The 12,597-nt window shown below is 35.7% G+C and overlaps 1 protein-coding gene across 7 annotated transcripts in view; it reads right to left on the reverse strand.

The window, feature by feature from the left end:
* LEKR1 (leucine, glutamate and lysine rich 1) overlaps window positions 1–12,597 on the reverse strand; it is a 186,479-nt gene that overhangs the window by 173,733 nt on the left and 149 nt on the right. For 5 of the 7 annotated variants that reach the window (XM_025879937.2, XM_025879929.2, XM_025879922.2 and 2 more), the window contains exon 2: window positions 9,762–9,829. In XM_025879937.2, coding sequence (XP_025735722.1) covers window positions 9,762–9,787 — 26 coding nt within the window. In that variant the 5' untranslated portion in view covers window positions 9,788–9,829. Of the gene's footprint in view, window positions 1–9,761; window positions 9,830–12,192; window positions 12,350–12,597 lie in introns of those variants that run through there. The other 2 variants (XM_073898228.1, XM_073898216.1) reach the window with 1 other exon arrangement.

Raw genomic sequence — 12,597 nt, forward strand, 5'->3', positions numbered from 1 at the left:
GCCTCCCTCATTCTAATATCTCATAAGTAATATCATTGGTAGTACCTTCTAATGCAACCTTAGATCACGACTGTCTTTTATATTTTCAGCAATTATATGTTATTATATACAACAGGCTTTTATGGTAAAAAAAAAAAAAAGCCCCTATTTTTTAAAAATATACTTCAGTACAAAACCATCTTTCATTATATTAAATATACCAATCTATTCCTTCCCATGTGTGTCCGCTTTTTTAAGAGAATCCACCTTCTACAGTCCTGGCTGCTCTGTTTAGTAAAATAACTAAAACTCCCTCCACCCATCCACCCTAGCCATGGCTGACTGGGGGATGAGGATTAGACATTAGACCCAGAAGAACCAAGCCCTAAGCTGGGATGAGCCAACCAGACTTATAAGTGCTGAAGACCCAGGTATTTGGGACACCTTTAAGCAGTCTTAACAGAGAAGGATCATATAAGGTACAGAGTTAGCCACATTACTGGAATGAGGGAGAAAAATGAGCAGACACACAGAGACAAGATAAGACAAAGATAATCTGGATCCAGAGTAGGAGAGGAAAAAAGGAACCAAAGACCTTCAAATTCCTCACTTCAGTTCTCTTGAGACCTAGCTGCCCTTCTTGCCCTTTGGGGTCCACGCCCAATCTTCCTGCATTATTCTCTTTCCCTCTTATACTACCTATTTCTTGCAACCAATAACCTTCATTCTATCGTGTGAGTATTTGCCTTTTCAGATTGAAGTGCTGGAAAATAAATGTAATTATAAATATAAGTAAATAAATAACATATATTTATACATAAATATCTTAGACACACATATATTTTGAAGATAGGTATGTCTTAGTCTCAGCCTTTAGTTACTGACTTTGGTATCCAGGAAATTTTAAGCTTTGTGTCTTTTTCAAAACTGATCATTGTAAGTTGCTTTATCCATCCAATTCATTGATTAAAAATGTTGAATATGACAAAATTGAGGAAAGAACTCCACAGCATGTCATAAATACTTGGTTGATACTGATCTATTATTCAGCACATTTGAAGAGTTGAAGCTACAACTTTCAACTGGTTATTAAACTACCCAATTATCTTTATACTGATTCATATTGTCTTCAGGAATATTATGACAAACTTTGTCAAATGTCTTCATAAACTCCATATATTCTATGGCTACTATAATTCCTGGATCTAGTAACGGTACACAAAATGGAATGGCAGGACCTACATGCCAGTTCCCTTAATGAACGTATAATTGGCTCAAGGGCTATTGCTTTCTAGTATATACTCACAAACCACCTTTTATTTTTTTAAGATTTATTTATTTGAAAGAGAGAGCGTGTGTGCTCCTGCACATGAGTTGGGGGAGGGGCAGAGTGAGAGGGAGAAGCAGACTCCCCACTGAGCAGAGACCCGATGCCAGCCTGGATCCCAGGGCCCAGAGACCATTACCTGAGCCGAACACAGACGCTTAACCAATTGAGCCACCCAGGCACCCCCTACAAATCACCTTTTAATAAATATATTCTAGTATATTGTCTGGGATTGAAATTGAGTTCACTAGTTGTAATTTATGGTTATTTTACACATGGGATGGCATTTGTACATTATCCTCTTACTCTCTACATGTTCTCAAAGATCACCAACCACAGGCCCATTCAAAGGTACTATCAGTTCCTGGGAATATAATTTATCTAGGTCAAGAGACCTGAACTAATTCAGAACAGATGGGTATTTTCTTATAATTCCTTTCCTCACTGTGAGTTTTGGTTCCTTCTCATCAATTTGAAAATTATATTGCTTACTTAAAGGCACTTTCATTCTTAACCTTATGTCTATTAATCATGGTTCTGGCCCAGATTCTGGCAAAATGCCTTATCCTCATCCTAAAGAAAACTCTTGCTGGGTGGAGCTTATTTGCAGCCTGATGTACAAAACAAAAAGAGTATACATTTCACAGTTACAAAAGCTATTAGAATGTTATTTTACCACAGCCATTAAGTGGGGGGTGGATGTAGCTGAAATATATGAAGTAATACATTTTATAGAATCTTCTAGACGTTCAACAAAGAGAGCCCCAACATGACATTATGAGCTAGGAAACAAGACAATCAAATTATAAAATAATAAGTCCATAAAAAGAGTCTCCAGACTTGGCCTGGTACAATCTGAATCACTGATTGATCTATGTTAAATAAGTATATTGAACAAAAGTTTTCAATGTTGTTAACTTGTAAATAATTTTCCATAAGTAAAACTACAACAGAAAGAAATATAATAACCCTTTCAAATTCTTTGTGTTTGTATGGGCTAATTACTTAAGACATTTTTGTGAAACTTGAGAAATTATTAAATACTATAATTATGTTCCCAAATGAAGTAAAAGTTACCTGTTTTTTGTGAAATATAATTTGTGCTTCATTCTTATAACCTGGTGTTATATCACGTCCTCATTTTGTAAGTAAAATAACGACATGCTGTCATTCTTGACAAAAGAGCTAACATTAGGATGTTTTTGCTTTCTACAAGATGCACTTTGGAGGAGGCATCAACAAATGCAGTATATTAAACGTACAGCTATTTAAAAATAAATTATAAAATAAACTTCACAAGTTCAGTGTTTGTACTTTTAAAATTATAGTTATTTAATATAAAAATGATGCAAAATTTTTAAAAGGTTAAATTAGGCTTCGGATCCTTTTCAAAGTTCCTGTCTTTGCTTCAACTAGGAAAGGCACTCCAGTAACCTCCTGCTGCCCAAATGAGGCATTCTCTGCTCCAAAACTGTTCCTTCTTTCTTCCCCCACCCATCCCATGCTTTTTGTCCTTGGATAAGGAAGAAAGAAACATAAACTATTTCACAAAGGTAAGAGTGACAGCAGTATAAAATGTTAACCTTTCTAAGAGGTCTTCCATTTAAAAAGATGCAAAGAGTGTCTAGCTAGTGAATTTCATTAGGATTGGGAGAAACACTTTGAGACAGGACAGTGTGCCTTTTGAATCATTAAGTATACAGGCCACCTGACCATTTCATAAAGCCATCAGGAACCTTCTTTATCAATAAGTCAAGTTGCTACACCATCAATTTAGAGATCAATTGGCAAAGAACATCTACAAAAAACCTTTGCCAACATTCTATGTAATGGTGAAAAATTGTGTGTTTTTTTCCTCTAATATCAGTAACAAGGCAAGGATATCCATTCTCTCTACTCTTATTCAACATAATTCTGGAAGTTCTAGCATAGCAAGAAGGCAAGAAAAAGTAAATGGTATATATACCAGAAAGAAAGAAAGAAAACTGTCCCTATTTGAGAGGACATGATTGTCTACATAGAAAATCCCAAAGAATCTACAATAAAACTAGAACAAATAAGTTCAGCAAGGTCAATGATCAAAGAATAACATAAATAAATTATAGTTGTACAGATTGCCAGTGAACACCTGGACAGTGAAATTAAAAATACAATACTGATTATGATTGCTCAAAAAAACGAAATACTTAGGCATAAATCTAACAAAACGTACAGTATTTATATGCTAAAAACTATAAAAACACTGAAGAAAAAATAAAAGATCCAAATATACAGAAAAACATACTGAAGACTCAAAATATTAAAAATAGCAATTGTCCCCAAATTGATATATATATAAGCTTAATGTAATTCTTATCAAAATTTCAGCAAAATGTTTTTAAAGATATAGACAGGATTGTTCTCAAATTTATATGGAAAGGCAAAGGAACTAGAAGAGCTAAAACAATTTTGAAAAAATAAAGTGGAAAGAATCATTTTACCTGATTTCAAGACATACTATATTGCTACAGTAATCAAGACTGTGTGGTATTAACAGAGGGACAGACACATAGATCAATGGAATAGAATAGCAAACCCAGAAATAGATCTGCATAAATATATCAAACTGATTTTTTGCAATGGTCGAAAAGCAACTCAGTGAAGGAAAGACAGCCTTTTCAACAAATGGTGCTGGAACAATCAGATACTCATAGGTTAAAAGGAAGGAGGGAAGGAGGGAGGGAAGGAGGGAAGGAGGGAAGGAGGGAAGGAGGGAGGGAGGGAGGGAGGGAGGGAAGGAGGGAGGGAGGGAGGGAGGGAGGGAAGGAGGGAGGGAAGGAGGGAGGGAGGGAGGGAGGGAAGGAAGGAAGGAAAGAAGTTATACTAAACTCATACCCAATACAAAAAAATTAATTCAAAATGATTATGGACCTAAATGTAAAACATAAAAATATTATTTTAGAAGGAAAAAAACCTAGGAGAAAATTTTCAGGATTTTCTAGGCAAGGAATTCTTATACTTGATACCAAAAGCATAATCCATAAATGGAAAAACTGGTAAGTTGGATTTCATCAAAATCTGAAACTTTTGTTCTGCAAAAGACCCTATGAAGAGGATAAAAAGACAAGCTATAGACTGGGGAAAAAATATTTACAAATCACATATCTGACAAAGGACTGTTATCTAGATTACACAAGAACTCTCAAAACTCAACAGTTTAAAAAAATCCAATTAGAAAACACATGGTCAAAAGACAGGAAGAGAGACTTCACCTAAGAAGATATATAGATGCCAAATAAGCACATGAAAAGATATTCATCATTAGCCATTAGAAAAACGCAAGTTAAAACCACAATGAGATATCACTATAGATCTATCAGAAAAGTTAACATAAACACTAATGACATCAAAGTCTGGTAAAGATGCAGAAAAGGTGGCTACTCATACACTGCTGTTGAGAATGTAAAATGGGACAGACCTCTGGAAAAGTTTGACAGTGTCAAAAAACTAAACATGCAGTGCAACTACTGTACAACCTAGCAATTGCACTCTTGGGCATTTATCTCAGGAAAATGAAAACATATGTTCACATAAAAACATATACATGAATATTTACAGCTTTATACATAATAGTCAAAAACTGGAAAAAATCCAGATGTCCTTCAACAGGTTAAACTGTAGTACCTTCATACCCTGGAACACTTCTCAGCAACAGAAAGGAATAAACTACTGATACATGCAACAACCTGAATAAAGCTCCAGAGAATTACAATGAGTGAAAAAACTAATCCTAAAAGGTTACATACTGCTTGATTCCATTTAGATAACACTCTTGAAATGACATAATTATTGGATATCGATGGTTCCCAGGGGTCATGAATTAGGGGTGGGAGGTGGGGTAGTGGAGGTGTGTGAAGAGGTAGGTTGAGGTGAGTGTGGTTATAAAAGGGCAACACAAGGACCCCTTGTTGTGACAGAACTGTTCTACATCCTGACTGTATCGATGTCAATATCCTGGTTATGAGACTGCAGCACAGTTTTGCCAGATATTACCACTGGGGGAAACTGGGGAAAGAAGGGGAAGCTGGGGAAGAAGAAGCTGGCATCTCTTGGTTTCATTTCTTGCAACTACATGTGAATCTACAGTGATCTCAAAATAAGAATCTTACTTTTAAAACCGTAAAAGTAAAAATAAATCAATCTGGGACTGAAACACAGAGATTAACCCATAAAGAAATTTTATTGAGCAATTTTAAGAAATGTTGGCTTCACACATAAATTATACATGACACACTCGTGTTTATATAAATACACTTCCAAAGTGTATTTCCTCCAATACCTATTTTTGCACTGGGAAACCTCACCTTAGACACTATGACCCTCTGCAGCCAGCCAACAAAAGTATTTTGGACTTAAAAAAAAGAAAAAAAAAGTATTTTGCAGATTTTTCAAGATTCATAGTAAAAAAACTGTTTTTCCTAATGAACTATCTTGGATTACAAGATTAACTGAATAGTCTCTGCAAAAATTACATTGCTTCCTATTTCTTTTGTCATTAAGTTTTAAAACTACAATTGCTTAAAATCACAACACACATACTCACACCCACATACAAATATCACTTTTTCAGGATGCTAGTGCTAATATTTCTATGACTATATTCTCTTTCTTTTTCCTCTACTTTAACTCAACACAAAATCTGACCCTAGCCACAGTGGCCCAAAATGACCTGGAAAATTACGTTTATTTTTTCTGGCAATGACAATCTGTGCTTGGAAACATAAAACTGTTATTCTGAATAAATTTCAAAGTTCCAAAGTACTAAAATTACTTTACTGAAACAGGACAAAATGAGCTGTTACTGCTAGAGAAAGGGATTGTTATCCCAGAAAGAACAGTGTGCTCTCCAGCCCTTGCACCATCACTTCTGTTTTATAAAATAAACAACTCTGGTCTCTTTATTTTACTTCATGTTCTGTGGTAATAAATATCTTTTGAAGCTAAAATTCTATTACAAGTGTTCATTTTGTCACCGTTTTAAAAAACAAGAGATCAGTTTTACTTTTGCAAAAGAACTAATTTTTCCATTAGTTTGCTGGAGTTATTTTGACTTCTGCATATGTCCCCTAACAAAAACAGCCAAAGGAAAGTTGTTCGTTGCTTCTTTTTCTAAAAAAAAAAGCCCACCTGTCTCTAACATCAGTTGACATTCAGAAGGGGAATAAATAAAGAATTATTACTTTGCTGATCTATAAGTATTGTTTTAGTTTTAAATTGTGGCAATTCTAAACTTAGACCAAGTGCATTCTGCTTTCAGAATGCTGGATGAAAATTCTAGCAAAGCTGGTGGATATTGGAAGTCAGAGACCGGTGGGGGTTAGCTCAGTCTAGAGAGAGTAGATTTAGAGATATGGTCTAAGAACATTCACAAGTGAACTATAGTCTAGCAGCAGACAAAGTGGACAAGTGTGGTCCTGCTGCCCAGCCCATGGGCCTGTTTTACATTTTCTGCCACTTAGGGATATGGATGTCTGAGGTGTGTTTTATGCTTAGTCAGAAACTGTGATAAAAAGCAAAAAGAGGAATGGGAGTCAAAAAGATTATTTTATTTTTTCTTCTCTAAGATTTCCTAAGAAGATGAGATCAGGGGGAGTTAATTTAACAATTGTAGGCTTCTAATCAGGAAATGGATTCTCTAACTGTGCTGCTTGTCATCAGCATTTCTTCTTCACACCTGTCCCCACCACCCTTACTTTTTCTTGCAACTCTTTCAATTACTACCTATTTTGCTATTAATAGTACAGTATAGTACATTTTCACATTATCATGTATCTTTCATGGGATTTATTGACCATCTATTTCCAGATCATACAGCAAAAGTACAGAAAGAAAGAAATAGGAAAAGTTCACCTTTTCTTTCCTGATTTCTACACTAACCTTCCTTGCCTACACACAGGGAAAAAAAAAAAAAAAAGAAAAACAACAGGTGCTTCTTTTGGAAAAAAAGACAGAAAAAAAAAAAAAAAAAAAAGTTAAAAAAAAAAAAAAAAAAAAAAAAAAAAAAAAAAAAAACCTTTGAAAAACCTGTCACCACATACTGATCCACAAACCTCACGTACTTGTTTATCTAATAAAGAAATGAGCACAATTTCAAAGCCATTGTGGAATAAATGATTTTTCTTCATATTAATAATGAAATGGTTCTAGAATTGTTGAATCACTAAAATGCATACCTATAACTAATATAACACTTGTATGTTAACTGTACTGGAATTAAAATAAAAACTTAACATAAGAAACTGAAAAAAATAATGAAACAGTTCTAATCTGAAGTATTCTTCTTACCATTATAAGCTATTTATCTATTTAACATGGTTCTTTACGAAATGATGTATGCAAGCTGACTAAATAGATATACTGCCTGATCAGTGAGCAATTTAACAAGTTGCATTATGGACAATCTAGATGAATCAAAGGTAAGTAAGAAGTTGTGGAAAACAAATAACTGACTTAGACTGTTCTTAATAGGCTGTGGCTACATGTAGACATTTTCATTGTGTTATAATCAAGTATCCAGAACAGTGTCTAGCACATAATAGGCACTTGATAAATATTTGTGGTATAAATGTATCTAACTTAGGTCTGAAAAAGTGCAGAGCTGCACTTTACATTCTAAACATTCAACAGGACAAGGGCTACAATTGGCATAATTGTCCAGGGCTTTAGGCAGCTGAGTTTCTCCTGATGTCCCTTCTCTGCACTGTATGGACAGCTGCCTGCCATTCCTGCCTTAAGAATATATCTGTAGATTTATGAAAGGATTGGTTTTACCATTTTTAAACAATTTACTTATATAGTACCTTAAACATGAGAAGAAAGCATTCTGCAACTTTGAGAACAGTATCATTAAAATAAATACATACTCTTTCACATATTCAAAACATTTACATTGTTAAACATTCTCTAACTTGGCCAGCTTTTTCTCACCAATAAGCTTCTGTTACCTTGGCCTAGGATGCCTATTCCCATCTGTCTACAGAAATACACAGCCTTCAAGGGCTTTCGCCCACCTAAAGCTCCCCCGCTGACCATCCCAATATCAGGGATTCCTCCCACCCCCCACCTCTCCACTCTCAAAGAAGATACTACCTTATATGACATTTAAATCATTAACTGTCTTCTAGAGTTATTTTTTCATGTCATTATACATCCTCTTCCTTAGGATCTGCAGTATGGGTATTGTTTCTTTCAGACTGTTTTGTTCTGTTTCTCTTAATCTCTACCATACCAGCCTAGTACATGGAAAGAACTCAGCTGAGTGAGAGAGGAAGAATATACCATGTCTTCAAATACATATAAGCACCATTTCTCAGATAAATATAGCATAGCTAAACTCTCTGTGTTTAATATCTCTTACATGTAACTTAAAAGGTGAAGTAAATTAAATGCAATGGTTTAAAAGGTCTTTTTCTGGTCTTTTCCCTTCCAGTTCCTGCTAGGTTGCATTTTACATAAATCTGAAAGACATGCAGTAACATTAAGCATCAAGTTAAATCAATGGAATGATTAATGCTAACAGGCAGCCCAAAGCAATGTGCACAAAGGATAAAAGCATATCCGAGGGATGACTGAAATTTTTAATTAAAAAGTAACGGACTGGTGGTTAATTAAGAGCTGACTGTAGATTTACCGAAAAATCTCAATGATTAATGATAGCTAATGTTTGAGGTTTCAATACACAATTTGTCAATCAGTTTCAAAGAGATATTTTAAAAATTAAACTGTTAACAATGTATGCATTGCCAAACTAAATATAGGATAAATGCTTCTGCCTGAGGATAGCTATGAACTCACAGGGAGGAGAGCAGGATAGAAACTGTAAAGAAAAATTGATTGTTAACCAGATTCAATGAGTTGATACATATGAAAGGGTTTAAAACAGTGCTTGGTACATAAGTGGCAAAAATTAAGGTGAAACTGAAATAGACCTTTATATGGAGAGAGACACCAACATTTAGCATCACATAAACTTACAAACTAATTGTAGTTTCTATAATATCTTACTACTAATTATCCATTTTGCAAATACAGAATAAGATTCACTTAAAATTTTAAACAGGCCCATGTATTTCCATTTTTTACAACAAGATTTTTTCTCCTGAAAAGCTGCTAGAAAAATATTTAAATATAGTATTTGGACACTCCTGAGTCCCTCTTTTCACAAAAGCTCCACAAATACCTCGTCAAATACTGTGCTGGAATTAAAGATGTCTTCCTTCATAGGTTAAACATTCTTTGCACTGAATTGAATTCTACAATCTGGCCATTATGGTTATTCCCCTTACCACTCCATCAATTCATTGCAGATGCCCTGACCAAAATAAATGTAAAACCTCTGAAATCATTCCCCCAGGTTTTATATCTACCTTAAAAGGCTCTTAATGTTATGCTGTAATAACACAATACAATATCATACCTTTTGGATTTCTTCAGGTAATTCATGCATGGGGATGTGACGATCCATAATTTCCCAAAATATGAGTTCTGAAGTAAAATAATATAAAAACATTTATAGCAATAGTCAGAATTGAAATAATGTGAGTAAAATTCAAATTAAAAGATATAAATTCTTGGGAGTACTCAGAGATGAATGGTGATAACGGTTATTTCATCAACTCAATGTTAAAAGGTACAACCAATGGGCTTTTCTCAGTTAGCTATTAGGCCAATAGAATAGGAAAGATAACAGACAACTGAGTTAGAAACATTTTCTTTAGAACTTCAAAGTCTAATTGTAATTTCTGTGGTAGTTTACTACTACTGATTTGTTTTGCAAATACAGAATAAGTGTCACTTCAAATTTTAAACAGGACTATTTCTGTTTTCTTAAAAAAAAGGTGGGGGTCCAAAAACTTAAAAGTATCTAAATATAGTATTTTAGTTCAGCAGATAAGAAAAACAATTGTGACATGAATGCTGGTTTAGAGGATGAAGTATGAAAAAAACAGTTATCAAATTAAGTATCATATGCAGGCCCTGAAGAGTCATCAAAGCATGAGAAGTGTTCATTTTACTTAAGATGAACATTTACATAACTTTATGCAGATATTTTACTTTAATAGATTTTCATTTTCTAATAAAACAACTCAACATAAAATTCTATCACTACTTTCATGTAACTACCCAAGATGAATGGAGACAGTACTTTTGGGGGTTTTTTTAATCTTTCCCAAATATGGAGAAAATACACAGGTTCCTGAGAAATGTTTATATATACATCTAAGGAGTGAGGAGTAGAAAGAGGGCAGCAGAGTAAGATGATACAGGCACAATTCTATAGGAAGGAAGAAAATCTGAGGGCCAGTAGTAGACAAGGAACAACCTAGGAGTTCAGGAAGGAAAAACGTCTTATCTTTCTGGTGGGAATGGGAAACTAGGGAAGGCTTCCAGATGCTGTTTGCTTTTGATCAGAGAAGGGTTTTGACACAAAGATAGACTGGAGGCGTAGTACTCTGAGACAGCAACCTCGGCCACAACAAGGTGTTAGGGAAATTGTAGTCGACAAAAATTTCTGTAGTGGCAGTATTTTTTTTTTTAATAGTGCAACCATTGGTGGAAAGAAAATTCCACAAAGCATGCTGTTTTAATGAGATGCTGTTTAAACAAATAATGAGCTGTCTTCCCATATAAAGATAATGTGTGTGTGTGGTAAAGTTAACTGACATAGCTAACATAGGCCCACATAGCCAAGTACATGATAATCTGATGTTTGGCGAACTGTCTCTGATGTGGCAAGAGCTCATTATTCACAGGAGGCTCATTATTCTCTCTTCTGTCATTTTACAATGGACTCACCATCAGTAAAATAAGATGGCATCATCTTAATTAAACTCTGGTGGGAGTAGAATTTTTCCTAAAATTACCAACTAAATCTTTTTAAATTCCACCCATAAAATTATTTGAGAGCATGGATCTAGTGACAGTATAAACAAGGGACCAGTGGAACAGTTTTTGTTTATTACTTTCTTTATCTCTAAAGCTATTCCAACTTTGTGTCATTATTATAGCAAGTAAGGAAATTTGGCAGGTTCTAATTATTGAAGAAAAATTAAAAATTAAATACTGCCAACCCAGAAAATCTCTCCACAATGCAGAAAGAAAACAGTCTCATTACTGAATAATCATTTAACTAGACTGATGCGCATCAGAGCCAATCTGCTAATGAGACTACAAAGACAGAAATCCCACTTTTTTTATACAGCTATGTAGATACAATCCATTACATACATCTTCTCAAGAGAAATGGTAACTCGTCCTCAATACAGTCTGTTACACAATTTCGTAGTTCGTTTTCAGTTCACCTAGTAATTGAAGTAGCTGTCTGCGCTAATTGCGACTGTGCTAAGGAATACAAATCTCTCTGACAGAGCCCTTGGTACTAAAGTAAGGAGCCTAGGCGAAATTCCCAAGGTGACAGGGAGATAGCTTCCTTGATGTTTACATTTTAAAGAAATGGCTCTCACGCCCTCAAAAACATTCTGGGTCTTTTAAAAAGATTTGCATAGGTATTAAAGGAACAGAGGAAACATTCACAAATACAGTTTCTCAAGAAAGGGAGGGGGTAAGGTCTCCTTCCTCTTTGGCAACACGGCAATTTTTTAAAATTGTTACTTCACTCTTACATTATTTTGCATGTTTTATCAAATCAATTTCTTTTATTCTTTCACATTACATACATGTAGACTGCCCTTGAGCAAGAGGTGCGGTGAAACTGGCAGCAGCTACTAAGTATTTGTGATCCTGCTCTTAGCAGGATCACGAAGATGTCGAAAACACAGAAACGTCTGGATTGTTCACTTCCGATTCCCTTCCTCACACAGCAGTGTCACGTTGGGCCATTAACTCACGTTCGGCTTTCAGACCCTTCCGTAAACACACCCTTCCCGTAGTGTGAACCACCCGCAAATGAGCGGGTCAGGGTCAGGTGAAACGGAGTTCTTGTTCTAAGACATTCCTGAAGCGGCGGCATTTTCCAAATAGAAACCAACTGCAAGGCCAGCCAAAACTGCTGGAAGGGTTTTGAAACCCGTCCCTTTCTAACCCCGTTCCCTCGGGACCTAAAGTGGCGGGAAGAGGGAGGAGGGTGCGGGACGGAGGCCGAGCTGCGTTCTCAGGGAGAGTAGAGGACGCCGGGGCCGAGCGGGCTAGCGGAAGCTGTGCGGCGGCCGCAAAGGGGGGCGGAGGAGACGCTCGGGGCCACATTCCCTCGCCGCGGCTCAGCTTTCCGGCCCTCTCCCCACGATGCCAGCACG

The sequence above is a fragment of the Callorhinus ursinus genome, unplaced genomic scaffold (assembly GCF_003265705.2).
Source record: "Callorhinus ursinus isolate GAN/ISIS: 27379988/994484 unplaced genomic scaffold, GSC_fseal_2.0 scaffold1, whole genome shotgun sequence".
In the NCBI taxonomy this organism is placed as follows: Eukaryota; Metazoa; Chordata; class Mammalia; order Carnivora; family Otariidae; genus Callorhinus; species Callorhinus ursinus.